Below are 14,155 nucleotides of genomic sequence, written 5' to 3' on the forward strand. Positions count from 1 at the left end.
AGAGAGAGAGAGACTCTACAAGAGTTAAGAAGGGCCCAGGAATGTGGCTAGGCATACCTTCTACCCCTATAGAGTCCATGTTTCCCAGTTAAGCTTTCTGAAGTTTAAAGCAAGTCAAAAGACCAGGAACAGGCATTTTTTACAGCACACTGAGGAGCAGGTACACACGTTTTCTGGACTTATGCATCTTACTTTTTCTTCTTAACCAAATTCAAGATTCTTTCTTACTGAAGACACAAGTAATTTCAAGTCAGTTAACTTACCCTTCTCCTTGGCACTTTTATTTTTTAATAAAACAACACAGTGTAAAAAAACCACTGCCCCAAATACTATAATTGAAACACTGTAAACAAGTAGTAACACATTATGTTTGGGATAATTAGTTATTTAAAAAGCATGTTGGCTGTCAAATGGCTGGCAATCCTCTACTTGCCAGTTGGCATGTTTTTCAGTTACCTAAACAGAGAAGTCAGCTGGGTGGCAGGTTCTCCTTCTGACCCCACTTGGCAGGTTTTTATCATGCATTGCAGGTTCTCTGTGGCCAGCTTTTTAACTAGGAGAAAATGATAGCATTACACAGTGTGTCTGAGCTGACCATCTGGATCCTCATTTTTAACACTCTTGATTTAGAAAAATACATTGTTTTCTTCAAGTAGGTAGATGCTTTTTGTAAATTTTCAAAATGAAAGAGTTACAAGTTTGTTTTGTTCTGAAGAATACCTAAAATGTTTGAAAATCTATTTTGAGTCTCAAAGCGGAAATAATACATATGAAGATATGTTTTCCCTTCAGAAAGATATCCATACTCAAAAACCCTTCCCATCCTAATCTTATTTACAGATAAATACAGACAAGAGAGCCTTTTATAAGACATGAATTTATAGGCAGGTATATTTTCAAATTCCATCCCTTACAAATCTTTAAGCAGCAAACAAGACCAACCAATAATGTTCCTTTGTTTAAAATTAGCCAAATATTTGTATTAACTATTTATTTAACCAAATTCTTAAAACAGTGCCTGTATATATAGCACAAAAATGCTGCTGCAATTTGGATCTTAAATGTGCCACAGGCTTACATATTAAATGCTGGGTGGCCAGCCCAAGGTGCGACAGAGGAATGTGTGCCTCTTCCCTCCACTGTTTCCACTGCGCAGATGAGCAGTTCTGCCTTCGGGTATTCCAATCCCGATCAAGGCCTCGTCACCAACTTATACGGGGTGTGTGTGTGTGTGTGTGTGTAAAATGATCATGTATGTTGAAGCTTACAAAATAGGGGCAAGCCAACCTTCCTGCACTTTAAGTTGATTTGTTAAGGTACTGTGAAGTTGAATAACTCAGACCTGAGCAATTATGTGAAAAACTTATGTTCTTAATGGTATAAAACTCTTGTTTTGGGCCCACTAATATATAAGTGTCTTCAAACTGAATAATCATATTTGTTTTAAAGCACCACCTTGACTGTCACAGTGTGTAGAAGCAGATGCCTCACATACAGTGCAGGGACTTTTAGTACTGTCAGATCTGCGCAAGTTTAAGTGGAGTCAGCTTCATACTACTTCTGTTATCTCAAAAGGAATCCCTACCCTGTAGCTATCACCTGTTGTTCCGTGGGTAAGGAGGCTTATCTACTTCTGTCTCAGAGACGTGTTTTCTGAGAGCTGGTGAAATTCAATCTGGATAAAGCTACTCAGAATGGCATATAATTTAAAATGTATGAACTCTACCTTTCAGGATTTTCCATCTCGAGTTTAATAACATGCAGGTGAAAGCACAGGGAAGAAAACCATGGCTACACGACAACTACCATGCTGCCTGCACTGAGTGAGGAAACCCTGACTGATGAAGCACAAGGCTCTCACTGCACTGCTCCATGGCGAGCTTTAACAAGCACAATGCTTCTATTCTAAAGATGCAGGTTCTCTCAAGCCACCACTGGGCATGTTCTCCTGCCAAGCCATAGTACAATACGGAAATGTAACAAGTCACTCTTCCCAGACTCAGACTGAGAGCAGTTGAGAATGTTTTAAGCACTGGAAAAAAAACAAAAACCAAAACCGAAATAGCATACATTTTTTGAGGAACAACAGAACATGTCAAAGATCATTTGTGCTTTCCACCACCACTTTAGGCACTGCCCTCAGGTTCCTCAGAGTCCACATTATAACAGTCTCTCTCTCTCTCTCTCTCTCTCTCTCTCTCTCTCTCTCTCTCTCTCTCTCACACACACACACACACACACCCTTTTGCACCAAAACCAGTAACAACAGGCCAATGGCCCAACAGAGTCAAGCCAGCACCATGCCTCCTGCTCTGCAGTCTGCACAAACTTATTAAAGCATGTTATAGTGGGGACTAGAGAGCATACTTCAAAGTCATCACTCAAGGTGAGACTGATGAGACTAAAAGGAAAGGGGCTGCTCAAAGGACCTTCTACATTTGGATACTCTAGCAGAAAACTAAAGAGAAGAGGTTACACTGACCTCCCATCTCCTGACACTTGGCAGGTATCATGTGATATCACAGTAAATCAGCACATTTTTTTTGAAAAGCTAAATAGCCTGACAAAGGAAGCATCCCATATATAAATTACTTGCCTCAAGGAGTAAGTAATTACTCCTCTCCCAAAAAACCTAAACTAAAAAGACTGAAGTGTGTCAGTATTTGAACATTCCCCCCACCCCCAGTCATGACTCCTACCAAGGGATGGAGAAAGACCCTGTACCTTTTACAGCTCTGAGTTTAATCCACGTGAAAGAATAGTTGCTCAACTCATACATAAAACAACAACAACAACAACAACAACAACAACAAAAAACCGCTGAAGATCAAGACTGAGCCAACTAACCTTGGGGTTCATTGACCAACACCAGACATTTTAAGATGCCAGGAAGGAGTAGTTCAAGATCATAAACACCCCTGCTGGTTCCCTTGAAGAGCTGGAGGGTGAAGGCCAATACAGATGCTAATCGAGGAGGGGGTGAGGACCCTTTGAACTCAAGATAGGATTTCCTGAAAACAAGAAAATTTTATTTTACTTTTATTTCAAGTTTCAATTGAGCAGAATCAAATGCCATGCATATTAAAGACAGTGGAAAAATTTATTCCCTAGATAAAGTATAGTTTTAAACTAATGTATATTTACCGTGCTAACTTTTCAGAGCATTTGGTGTGCTGTGTGCTCTAAAACCTAGTACAGATAATAAAATCTTAAGCAACCTCGTTTTAAAATGAACTTAACCGAACCTAACTGCTAACTTCTTTTCTCCATTTCCCATGTATGTCTCATATCCCATCAGTTTTACTAGGAATCAACACTTCCTCTAATGTCAAATTTGCATAAACAAATCTCCCCTTACATTTAGGGTCTTCTGTTTTTAAATAAATAAAAGGACAATGCTAGGAATTAGCTTCCAGTTCTAGCTTTATCTTTCCTTCACTAGGAAATTTAAAGAACTAATGTAAGACTGAATATCTTCTCTCCAGGCATGATAAACTGTAGCATTAAAATTCCACAGAGATTGCTAACAACCTCTTGACTCACCTTCCCACTCAACCACTTAGAACTGGTCCTGATCACCATTCAAAAAACCAGTAAGCGTCAAAGTACTGAGTTTCTTTAAAATATCTAGATGATATGAAAATTGGCCAAAAAATACTTAACATCCCCGTATGATAGTTTTAATTTTACTGGTGCTTGGGATTAACTTAGAACCTTGGACATGGTAAGCAAGCTTGTTGCTACTGAGGTGCATTTCCAGCCCCAAATACTATTCAATCAAAACTGACATACACATATGTTTGAAAACTAGAAGTAAACATAAAGGAACACAAGAACAACTATGGCTTATAAACTCACTCAAGAGACTATTCAGACAGACCTCGAGGTTTTATCACCAACACAGCTGCTGAGCAGTCTAACCCAGCGATGCAGGGCATCTCACAAACAAGGTGGATGATAACAAAAGACAGACCTCAGAAGCTGTCCTCTGGCCTCCCATGAAGGAGGGCCCCCACCCATCCACCTACCCACCAGAGAGAGACAGAAACAAGAGAAAGAAACCAAAATGAAGGCATTTCAACACAGAAACTTATTAATACTACATACCAATAATCTAGTCTCATAGAATCTCAAAATTTAGACAGTATCATAATTCTAATCACTACATGAAGACAAAGGAAGATAATTTCTATTACCAAATCTTCTAATGTTATGGCTAAAGGATATAGAGAGTTAGTAAAAAACAAAACAAGGAAACAAACAAAAACAATCATAAGAAATGAAAGCTGGAGAGACGTCTCGGCAGGTAAGAGCGCCTGCTGCTGTTGCACAGACACAGAATTTGGCTCTGTGCCCACAGGGCAGCTTTCAAGCATCCAAAACTCCAGTTCCAGGGGATCCGATGCATTCTTCTAGCTTCTATAGGCACCAGGCACGCACGCGATACAACTCCATACATGCAGGCAAAACTGACACATATATGTGAAAAATAAATCTTTTTGCATAAAAATGAATTAAAGGTGGGGAGCGGATGTTATTAAACCATCTCCACCCCTGCATTATTTCTATGGAAATGACACATACCTCCTCTGTCCTACACCTGGGCCAAGTTTGATGGCACTGTACCTTTCTCATTACTTCAAGGATAAAAATCAAGAAAACATACCCTAGAATATTCTAAAAATAGAATACTTATATTTATTTATATTTAGAATATTCTGGGAAATATTCTTCAAACATCTTCTCAGTAAAAGTTAACTTTCTCCCCAAAAGAACCAGTTATTTTATCTAGCAAATATAACAATTATTTTCATTGAATGAAGGTCCTCTAAAATAATTCAAAATGATCTGGTTTATGCTTATCTTCCCTCCCAGTAAAATCCTCACGTTTCCTTCAGAACAGTCATTTCTAAAGAACCATCAATCTGTCTACACCAATACCTTACTTTGGACTCATACATTGCACAAGCAAGTCACTGAGAATAAGAGTGAAGAAAGATAATCTTATGTTTTGGAAACTGCCAAGAAAACGTCACACATTTGCTGGTGTTCAGTGCTGAGGAGTCGGAAAATATTGTGTAGCAACAAATTCTCTATGTTTTTTTTATTATTTTTAATACAAAAAAAGGTCCTATGACCTGATGCCAACATTTATGAAACATTAAGTATCTCAGGTATTCTCTAAACAAAAGTATAAAGGAAACTATAGTCTATAGTAAGGGAAATTCATGACTAAAAGATGTATTTCCTGAAATATCCCAAATTGGAAGATGTCCCACATAATCACTGTTGGAGACACCCAAGTGACCTACATGAAGAATGGAAATGACTAGGACTCACACTAGTCTGCTGTTAAGCTGGTCTTCCTGTGGTTCTATTTGAGCTAAAAGAGTTTTAGTGAGAAAGAAGTGACAGCTAGGTCCATGGTGAGCTTCTGGGTCCCTCTGTCGCCAAGTTCCTTCTGAGTTCACTATGTCAAAATTACCACTCCTGAAGAAAAACAGTGCTCAGGGCTCAGAGGAAGAGAGGAGTTGACCTATGCATTGATGAGGCCATAACTGACAGCAGATATTTTACAGAAAATATTAATACAAAACAAAAAATAAAAGAATTGACATATAGGTCTGAGCAAGTAACCTCAGCGTGAGCAGGCCCAAGCAAGCAACCTACTTGGGAACAGACCTAAACGACCACAGGATTGCAGAGAGATCCCCAGGAGCCCCAGGCTACCTCTAGCAATGCCCAGTGACCTGCAGGGTGACTGGAACCATGGCCCTGAATGCATCCCTAGGAGAAACCATCTGAGCCTTGAGTCCATTGACACCAGGAAGATTGATCAGAGACACAGCCCCAACTACACCAATCAGAGAAAAAGATAGGTAGATAAGGTAATAACACACAACACCACAAAGAGTAACATAACACCATGAAAAACCAGTGGTTCTACAACAGCAAGACTTGAACACACCAATATAGATGAAGCAGAAGAAAATGACCCAAAAATAAATTTAGGAAAATGTTTGAGCCCTTAAAGAGGAAATGAAAAATTCCCTCAAAATAGAGGAAAAGACAAACAAAAAATTGGAAGAAATCAACAAATCCTTTAAAGTAAACGAAGAAAAAGCAATCAAACAGATGAAAGAAACTATTCAAGACTTAAAACTAAAATAGAGACAATAAAGAAAACACAAACAGGAAATTCTGGAAATGGAAAATATGGGAAAATGATCAGGAATCACAAATATAAGTATAAACAGCAGAATATAAAAGATGGGAGAAAGATTCTCAAGTGCTGAAGATACAAAGGAGGAAATAGACTCATCGGTCCAAGAAAACATTAAATCTAACAAAAGCCTAACATATCTAGAAAATATGGGACACCATAGAAAGACCAAACCTTAGAATAATAGATATAGGAGAACGCTAGCTCAAAGGCAGACAATATATTCAACAAAATCACAGAAGAAAACTTTCCTAACTTGAAGAAAGTTATGCCTATGAAGATATAAGAAGCTTACAAAACACCAAATAGAGAGGACCAATAAAAAAAAAAGACCCCTCGCCATATAATAATCAAGACACTAAACATACAGAATAAAGAAAGAATATTAAGACCTACAAAGGAAAAAAGCCAAGTATCATATAAAGGTAGACCTATCAGAATTACACCTCACTTCTCAATGGAAACAATGAAAGCTTGGTCCCGGTCAAGCGTTCTGCAGACATTAAGAGACCATGGGTACCAGCCCAAACTACTATTCCCAGCAAAAATTTCAATCACCAAAGATGGACAAAACAAGATATTCCATGAAAGAACCAGATTTATCCAATACCTAGCAACCAAACCCAGCCACACACAAAGTACTAGAATGAAAACTCCAACCCAAGGAAGTTGGCTAGATCAACAAAAACACAGATAATAGATGATCACAAAGCAGCAAATCCCAAAGAAGAGAAAAACACACACAATAACACCACCAACAACAAAAACTAAAACAACAGGAATAAGCAATCATGGGCCATTAATGTCCCTTAATAAAAATGAACTTGACTCACCTATAAAAGACACAGGCTAACAGATTGGATACAAATCCATCTGAAGAAGAACCCATCTTTTTGCTGCATACAAGAAACAGACCTCAACCTTAAAGACACAGTAAAGGGTTGGGAAGATGTAGGCCTCTGTCTTCCCTTGCTCCCTGGGATGCAAATCAAGGACTGTTTTGGCTAACCAGCTAAGCTTCCTGCTAAACTCTGTGCTCTGCTCTGCTAGCCTGGTGAATTAGCCTTAGGTCCTTGTATTACTTTGGAATGGTAATTTCCCAACCTGCCCATCCAAACAAAATAGAATATACCTCTCTAGCACCTTGTAGAACCTTTTCAAAAACTTCTACAACTCATAAACACCTTCTATAATGTAGCAGGATACAAGAAAACTCGAAAAATTCAGTAGCCCTCCTTTACACAGATGACAAATTGGCTGAGAAAAAAATCAGAGAAATATCATCCTTCACAATAGCCACGAATAGCATAAAATATCATGGAGTAACTCTAACCAAACAAGTGGAAGACCTGTATGACAAGAATTTTAATTCTTTGAAGAAAGAAATTGAAGAAGACACCAGAAAATGGAAAGATCTCCCATGCTCTTGGGTATGTAGGATTGGCATAGTAAATATGACAATCTTACCAAAAGCAATCTACAGATTCAATACAATGCCCATCAAAATCCCAGCAAAATTCTTCACAGACCTCAAAAAAAAAATACTCAACTTCATATGGAAAACCAAAAAAACCAGGATAGCCAAAACAATCCTGTACAATAAAAGAACTTCTGGAGGCATCACAATCCCTGACTTCAAACTCTACTACAGAAACTCTACTACAATACTGAAAACAGCCTGGTATTGGCATAAAAACAGACAGAAGGAAAAATGGAACTTAATCGAAGACCAGGATATCAATCCACACACCTACGAATACCTGATTTTGGACAAGGAAGCAAAAAATATGAAATGAAAAGAAGATAGAGTATTCAACAAATGGTGCTGGCATACTTGATATTACCATGTAGAAGATGAAAATAGATCCATATCTATCGCCATTCATAAAACTCAAGTCCAAATGGATTAAAGATCTCAACAAAAAGCAAACCACACTGAACCTTATAGAAGAGAAAGGGGTAGTATACGTGAACGCATTGGCCCAAGAGACCAATTCCTAAATATAACTCCAATAGCACAGACACTGAGAACAACAATTAATAAATAGGACCTGAAAAATCAACATGAAACTGAGACACTTCTGTAAAGAAAAGGACACTGTCAACAAGACAAAATGGCAGCCTACAGAACTGAAAAAGATCCTCACGAACCCCACACTGGACAGAGGGCTGATCATCAAAATAAGAACTCAGGAAACTGGTCATCTAAAAAACCCCCAAATAATCCAATTTAAAAAATGGGTTTCAGATCTAAACAGAGAACTCTCAACAGAGTAATCTAAAATGGCTGAAAGACACCTAAGGAAATGCTTAATATCCTTAGCCATCAGAGAAATGCAAATCTTTGCATCAGAGAAAGATCAAACACACTGATGAGAACTATTGCTGGAGAGAATGTGGGGGTAAAGGGAATGCTTGTGGGAGTACAAACAGGTACAGTCTCTTTGGATATCAGTATGGCAATTTCTCAGAAATTAGAAAACAGCCTATCTTAAGACCCAATACTACTTTAAGGTATTTGCTCAAATGATGTACCACAAGGATATGTGCTTAGCTATGTTCAGAATAGCATTATTTGTCATAGCCAGACCATGGAAATAACACCAATGCCCCTTGACTGAAGAATGGATAAAGAAGATATGGTACATTTAAACAGTGGAGTACTACACAGTGGAAAAAAATAATGACACCTTGAAATTTGCAGGCAAAAAGATGGATCTAGGAATCATCATATTGAGTGAAATAACCCAGACCCAGAAAGACAAATATCATATGTACTCACTCAAAAGTGGCTTTTAGACATATAGCAAAGGAAAATCAGCCTACAATTCACAATCCCAGAGAATCTAGAGAACAATGAGGACCCTAAGAGAGACATACATGGATCTAATCTACATAGGAAGTAGAAAAAGGCAAGATCTGCTGAGTAAATTGGGAGCATGAGGATCATTGAAGAGGCTAGAAGGGGGAGGGGAGCAGAGGAAGTGAGGGGAGAAAAACAATTAAAAAAGGACTGTGTACGTGTTACTACAGAAATAGTTTAGGTATTAATGTTTATTATGATTTATATTAATTCTGTGTGACAAATAGGACCTAACAAGTGACAAAGTGTTTCCCAAAAGCTTATGTACTACAGAAGTGTCCTTAACTGGCAATGCTGTCATGAGGTCTCAGAAATACTAGAAGTGGTCTAGTTAGGAGAAGTAGGTCATTTGAGGTGTGCACTTCAGGGCTGTATCTTGTTCCCTCACCCTGTTCCTGTTTCCTTCTGCTCCCCAGAGGGAAGTGAGTGAGCAGGTCTGTTTTGTCATTGTTTTCCTCCTTTGCACAGACCTAAAAGCAGTGAAGCCAACAATGATCTAAAGCCAGGGGCCCAAATAAACCTTTCCCGCTTTAAGTTGTTTTTCTCAGGTGTTTTGTCAAAACAATGAAAAATTGACTAATAAACACGTGAAAACAAACAAAAAAATTGAGATAAGTAGTAAGTTAATAACATAAGACTTCATATTCTTCATCAACATTCATATTTTCAGTTACCTCTCATAAAGTAATTGTTACATACTATATTGTACAAAATATGATTTCTATTGTGATGAAAACCAAAGAAATGCATCTTTTTAAAAAAGTAGCTCTTATTTTTAATTTTTTATTTCATGTGCACTGGTGTTTTGCCTGCATGTGTTTCTGTGTGAGGGTGTCAGATCCCTGGTACTGGAGTTGCAGACAGTTGTAAGATGCCATGTGGATGCAGGCAACTGAACTGGCGCCCTCTGGAGGAGCAGCCAGTGCTCCTAACCACTCTACCATCTCTCCACCCCATAAAAATCTATGTTTAGGGAGGTATAGAAGGAAAGTAACAGTTACATAGTGAAACTAACACAATTTTAAAAGCAAATATAATATTAACAAATTAAACATTCTGGTGGATTCTTCATTGAGAGCTGTCACAATATCAGCAGTGGCTTTCCTATCATTTATTCCATAAAATGATAATCTATTTTCACATAAAGATTTTATATAAATGCTATGTGGGCTTTATTCATAGAGGAGTAAGGTAACAATACTAGGAAAAGAGAGAGATGTCTCTTCAGGTATAAAAATGAGCAAGCAGTTATAGCTGTGCTGTGGAACACTACTAGATGTTAATAGACAAACTTTTAAATATATTTTTATTGAAATTAAGATATAATTATGTTGTTTTCTTCTTCTTGCTGCAACAAATTCTGAATATTTCCTGGGAAAAAGTTTTTTATAAGCTACCACAATATTGAGGGATATTAATATTTCTGAGATAGTATAAATTATTTTTGGATGCAATTAATAGCTTCTACATACACCTCTTTGCAATAACTTTATTACCTTATGGCATGGACAATGTGCTTCTTTAGGGGTGTCATTATTGGAAGAGAGACTGGGCTTCTCAGTGCCAAAAGAACAGGATGCTGTCCAAGATCTGAAACACTCGGTGAGGTGGGGAGAAAGCGCCCAATATACTGCTCAATGACATTCCTTAGCAACTGATTCAAGTAGGCATTTTGATTTTGAGATTGACAGCACACAATACATATGCCCTATAGAAGGGAAAATAAGCAAAAAGAGAAATGTCAAAAGGTGAAGTTTCAAACAGTGTGTAGGAACTTACTAATATGTTCTCCAGCACTAGTATTCATGGAAGAATGTGTACCTTATTACCATTAAATAGGACTTCTGGTATCATGAATAAGTAAGGCAAACATGGCCCTTCTAGAGCTGAGTTTGAATAGCATACAGGTGGTAGTGGAATCTAACCAAGTACATATGTTGTGGAGGCATGACCAAAGGAAATGAAGGTAAGCATTCAGGAAGAGAAAGGGAATATTCTTCCTCTCGTCCTCCTGCAGAGAACACTTGACTACCATAATCATCAATTCCATACCCACGTCATTACTAAGTTATAAAATACATGTGTCATCGGTATTTTTCAAAGGATTTAAACCAAAGCTCAGTGTATCAGGAAGCAAAAGATAAAAGAGTAAAAGCCTGCCCCTCAGAGCGCGGACTGCTAATCCCACGGAGGCACAGCTGGGTAGGGGAGGTATCATTCAGTCATTTTGGCTAAGAACATAATACTTACCCTGAAATTTTGCAATGCAAAGAAATAAGATCATTTCTTAACAATTCATAATGGGGGATGCTGATGCTTAGATCTCCCTAGAAGTTTTTCTATGTGCTACTGTGCCAAGAACTTTACAGTCATTATTTCATTTCAATTTTTAGAACAAAGGAGTTAATATCATATTTCCATTTTACAGTCAAGGAAACTGAGGTTCAAAGAAATTAAGAACTTAATAGAAGTCACAAGAACTCATTATATCTTGCTGCATGTATCTTGATATAATCCCTTCCATATGTATGCAGGTTAGCAAGATATTCTCAAAACAATATTTAATACTTACAAATGATTAAATCCATTCACTAAGAAGAGGAAACAATTTTCTGCATGTTTATTAAGACTCCATTGAAGCCATAATTGGATGTTATCTAGTAAAAAACTCTAGGAGTTCATTTGTAGTGAAAAATAGTATAGAGCCACTGAAACATTGGCAAGAACATAGTTAAAATGAACAATGGTAGAGCCCGCCTGCTCAGTTTTGCGTGCTTTAAGGAAAAAGCACAGCGAGAAATTGGCAGCAGAAAGAATTCACAGATCCAAAGACAGCAGAGCACCTTTAAAAATTAAAGATGCAGCTTCCTAACCGTTCTGCCAAATGGATAATTCAACAAAAACCTCACTGTATTTCTTAAGCAACATCTACTAACAAGTAAACTAGTTGTAAGAAGACCACATAGAACAAACATCCAGACTTTCCTGGTACTCTCAACTCCATTCCATACATTTGTTCTCCCATGCAACTGAGGGCCAGGTTCCTACTCTTTGTTATTCTGCTTGGCATACTCAGCTTTGACAAAAATACCAATATGAACATATAATTACAGTAGCTTAAAACTTCTCAGGAATCTCAAAACTTTGCTTTAAAAAAGAATCTGCTATGGGAGACTATGCTAACTTATCAAACTCTGCTCCTCTCTGCCTCCCCTTCTTTAGAGAATCTCAAATTTAGAAAGGTCTAACTTTCAGTATCACACACTAATGAAAGAGACCAGTACTTCACACTGCCCATGGGATATCATTTACACATTTACACATTCCAAATCACGTCAAACTAAAGCTATTAAAGCCGGCTTTTTCTATATGTATTCCTGGCTGGCCAGGAACTCCTGCCTCAGCCTCCCGAATCCTGGCACTACAGGTATGTATCACCATGGCTGTTTCTTTACAATCTTCCAGTTCAGTTACCAGCAGCACTTTCCAGCCACTATCAGTCTTGTCTAAGATGCATTCATTCATTTCTGTTTTTCTCCCACATTTAGTAATGTATTTTTAATCAGAGTTCATCAGTGTTTCTGACATCTGCACAGGCTCTAATCTCACTGCTTAGTTTAAACCTTCTAGTAACGTGTGGAGTATTTCAATGAACTAGTCACTGCCTCATAGGTCTTAAATCTAACTCCCACACCAAGATCATTTTCCCAAATACAAGCACAACTCACACTTCTTTGCTCACAACCAACGCTGTGCATGCATGAGATGGAGTCCAAATTTTTGGCAAGGAATATAAAACTCTCTATCATATGTCTCTTCTGATGTGATTTTCCAGCTGCAGAAGAATGATTTGTATTTCCCCAGTGTGCTAGATTTTCCTTAAAGCTCTTGACCTTGTCTAGGTTACTCTGACAGGAATGGCCCTCTGACTCCTAGGCATTCTGCCTTCACGCCCAGAGTTCTCTGTGCTGCTTTTCCGTCTTTTCACCCCAGTCTGGCTCTCACAGAACTAAGGTCTCCAAGGAAAATACTGAGTGAGCTTCTGAAACCTTTTGAACTCCTTGCCTTCATTCCCAACTCGAGCTTCTTGAAAATTTGCCTCTCTCACCTTTGTTTCCAAAGCCAAACCCAAAAGGCATTCAAAACATTTTTAATGGATGTGTCATATGCAAACAGTACTTTTGAGATCACAATTTCTCCAATCTGTATTTTGAAGCATGCTTTGAGGCAGTGTCTACGCTGGGTATACCTGGAGATACAGAGGAAGACTATTCTGAATTGCAGTCAGCATTGGAGCAGGCAGCTCCTTTTCCTGTTGTAATACCGTGTGCGGCAGCAGTAAACAATCTATGATCCGAAATAGTAGCTTCTGTGCTTTTGAGGTGGCAAAGATTTGTGCCCATGACTTAACAAGAATTCCTAATAAAAAAGAAAAGTAGGTTTGGTTACAATTATTTCCTAATCAGAACATTTCTGCTACTCTATGTAAAAAATGTACTTTATTATAGCAACAAGTCAAAACAGACAGCAGGAAGAAATATATGCCTAGTGGAAAGACTTACATTAAGGCATCCATTTAATTCTTCACTAAAAGAGTACAAATGAAATGCATTGGCATAGCAAAGACAAAGTCTACTTGGAATGTAGCTAAAGTGGGAACTATAGGGATGGGTCCTTAAGGGTCATCAGTATAATATCAACCAGGAAAGGGGGGAAGAATGCACAGAAACAGGGATGGTGAGATGCAGGTCAGGGAAAAGAAAACTATGAGATACAAAGAATGGGAAATCTAAATGAAACCAAGACCATGTTTCTCCTATCTACCCTCACCCTCAGAAAAACAACGTGAGGAAAGTTGGGAAACCACTGATGTATCAATTTCTCTTTGTCAGAAATCACTCCTATATTAGGATCTCAGACACTCTTCTTAACCTGGAAGGCATTTTTAGTGACTTCCACTAACAGCCTTATAAAAAACAAAACACACACACACACCAGAGGTGTCCTGAGCTAGGAAATGGCAAGTTATTAGCCCCTTCCTATGGCTATGATATCCCAACCCTAACACA

The 14,155-nt window shown here is 38.1% G+C and overlaps 1 protein-coding gene across 1 annotated transcript in view; it reads right to left on the minus strand.

The window, feature by feature from the left end:
- Mms22l (MMS22 like, DNA repair protein) overlaps positions 1-14,155 on the minus strand; it is a 113,625-nt gene that overhangs the window by 2,725 nt on the left and 96,745 nt on the right. Inside the window, exons 20-23 of the mRNA XM_048419858.3 lie at positions 13,336-13,505; positions 10,583-10,794; positions 2,848-3,011; positions 457-553 (exon numbers count right to left, since the gene is read on the minus strand). Of these exons, the coding sequence (XP_048275815.3) occupies positions 457-553; positions 2,848-3,011; positions 10,583-10,794; positions 13,336-13,505 (643 nt within the window). The remainder of the gene's footprint in view (positions 1-456; positions 554-2,847; positions 3,012-10,582; positions 10,795-13,335; positions 13,506-14,155) is intronic.

This window comes from Myodes glareolus, chromosome 16 (assembly GCF_982192425.1).
Source record: "Myodes glareolus chromosome 16, mMyoGla1.1, whole genome shotgun sequence".
Taxonomy (NCBI): domain Eukaryota; kingdom Metazoa; phylum Chordata; class Mammalia; order Rodentia; family Cricetidae; genus Myodes; species Myodes glareolus.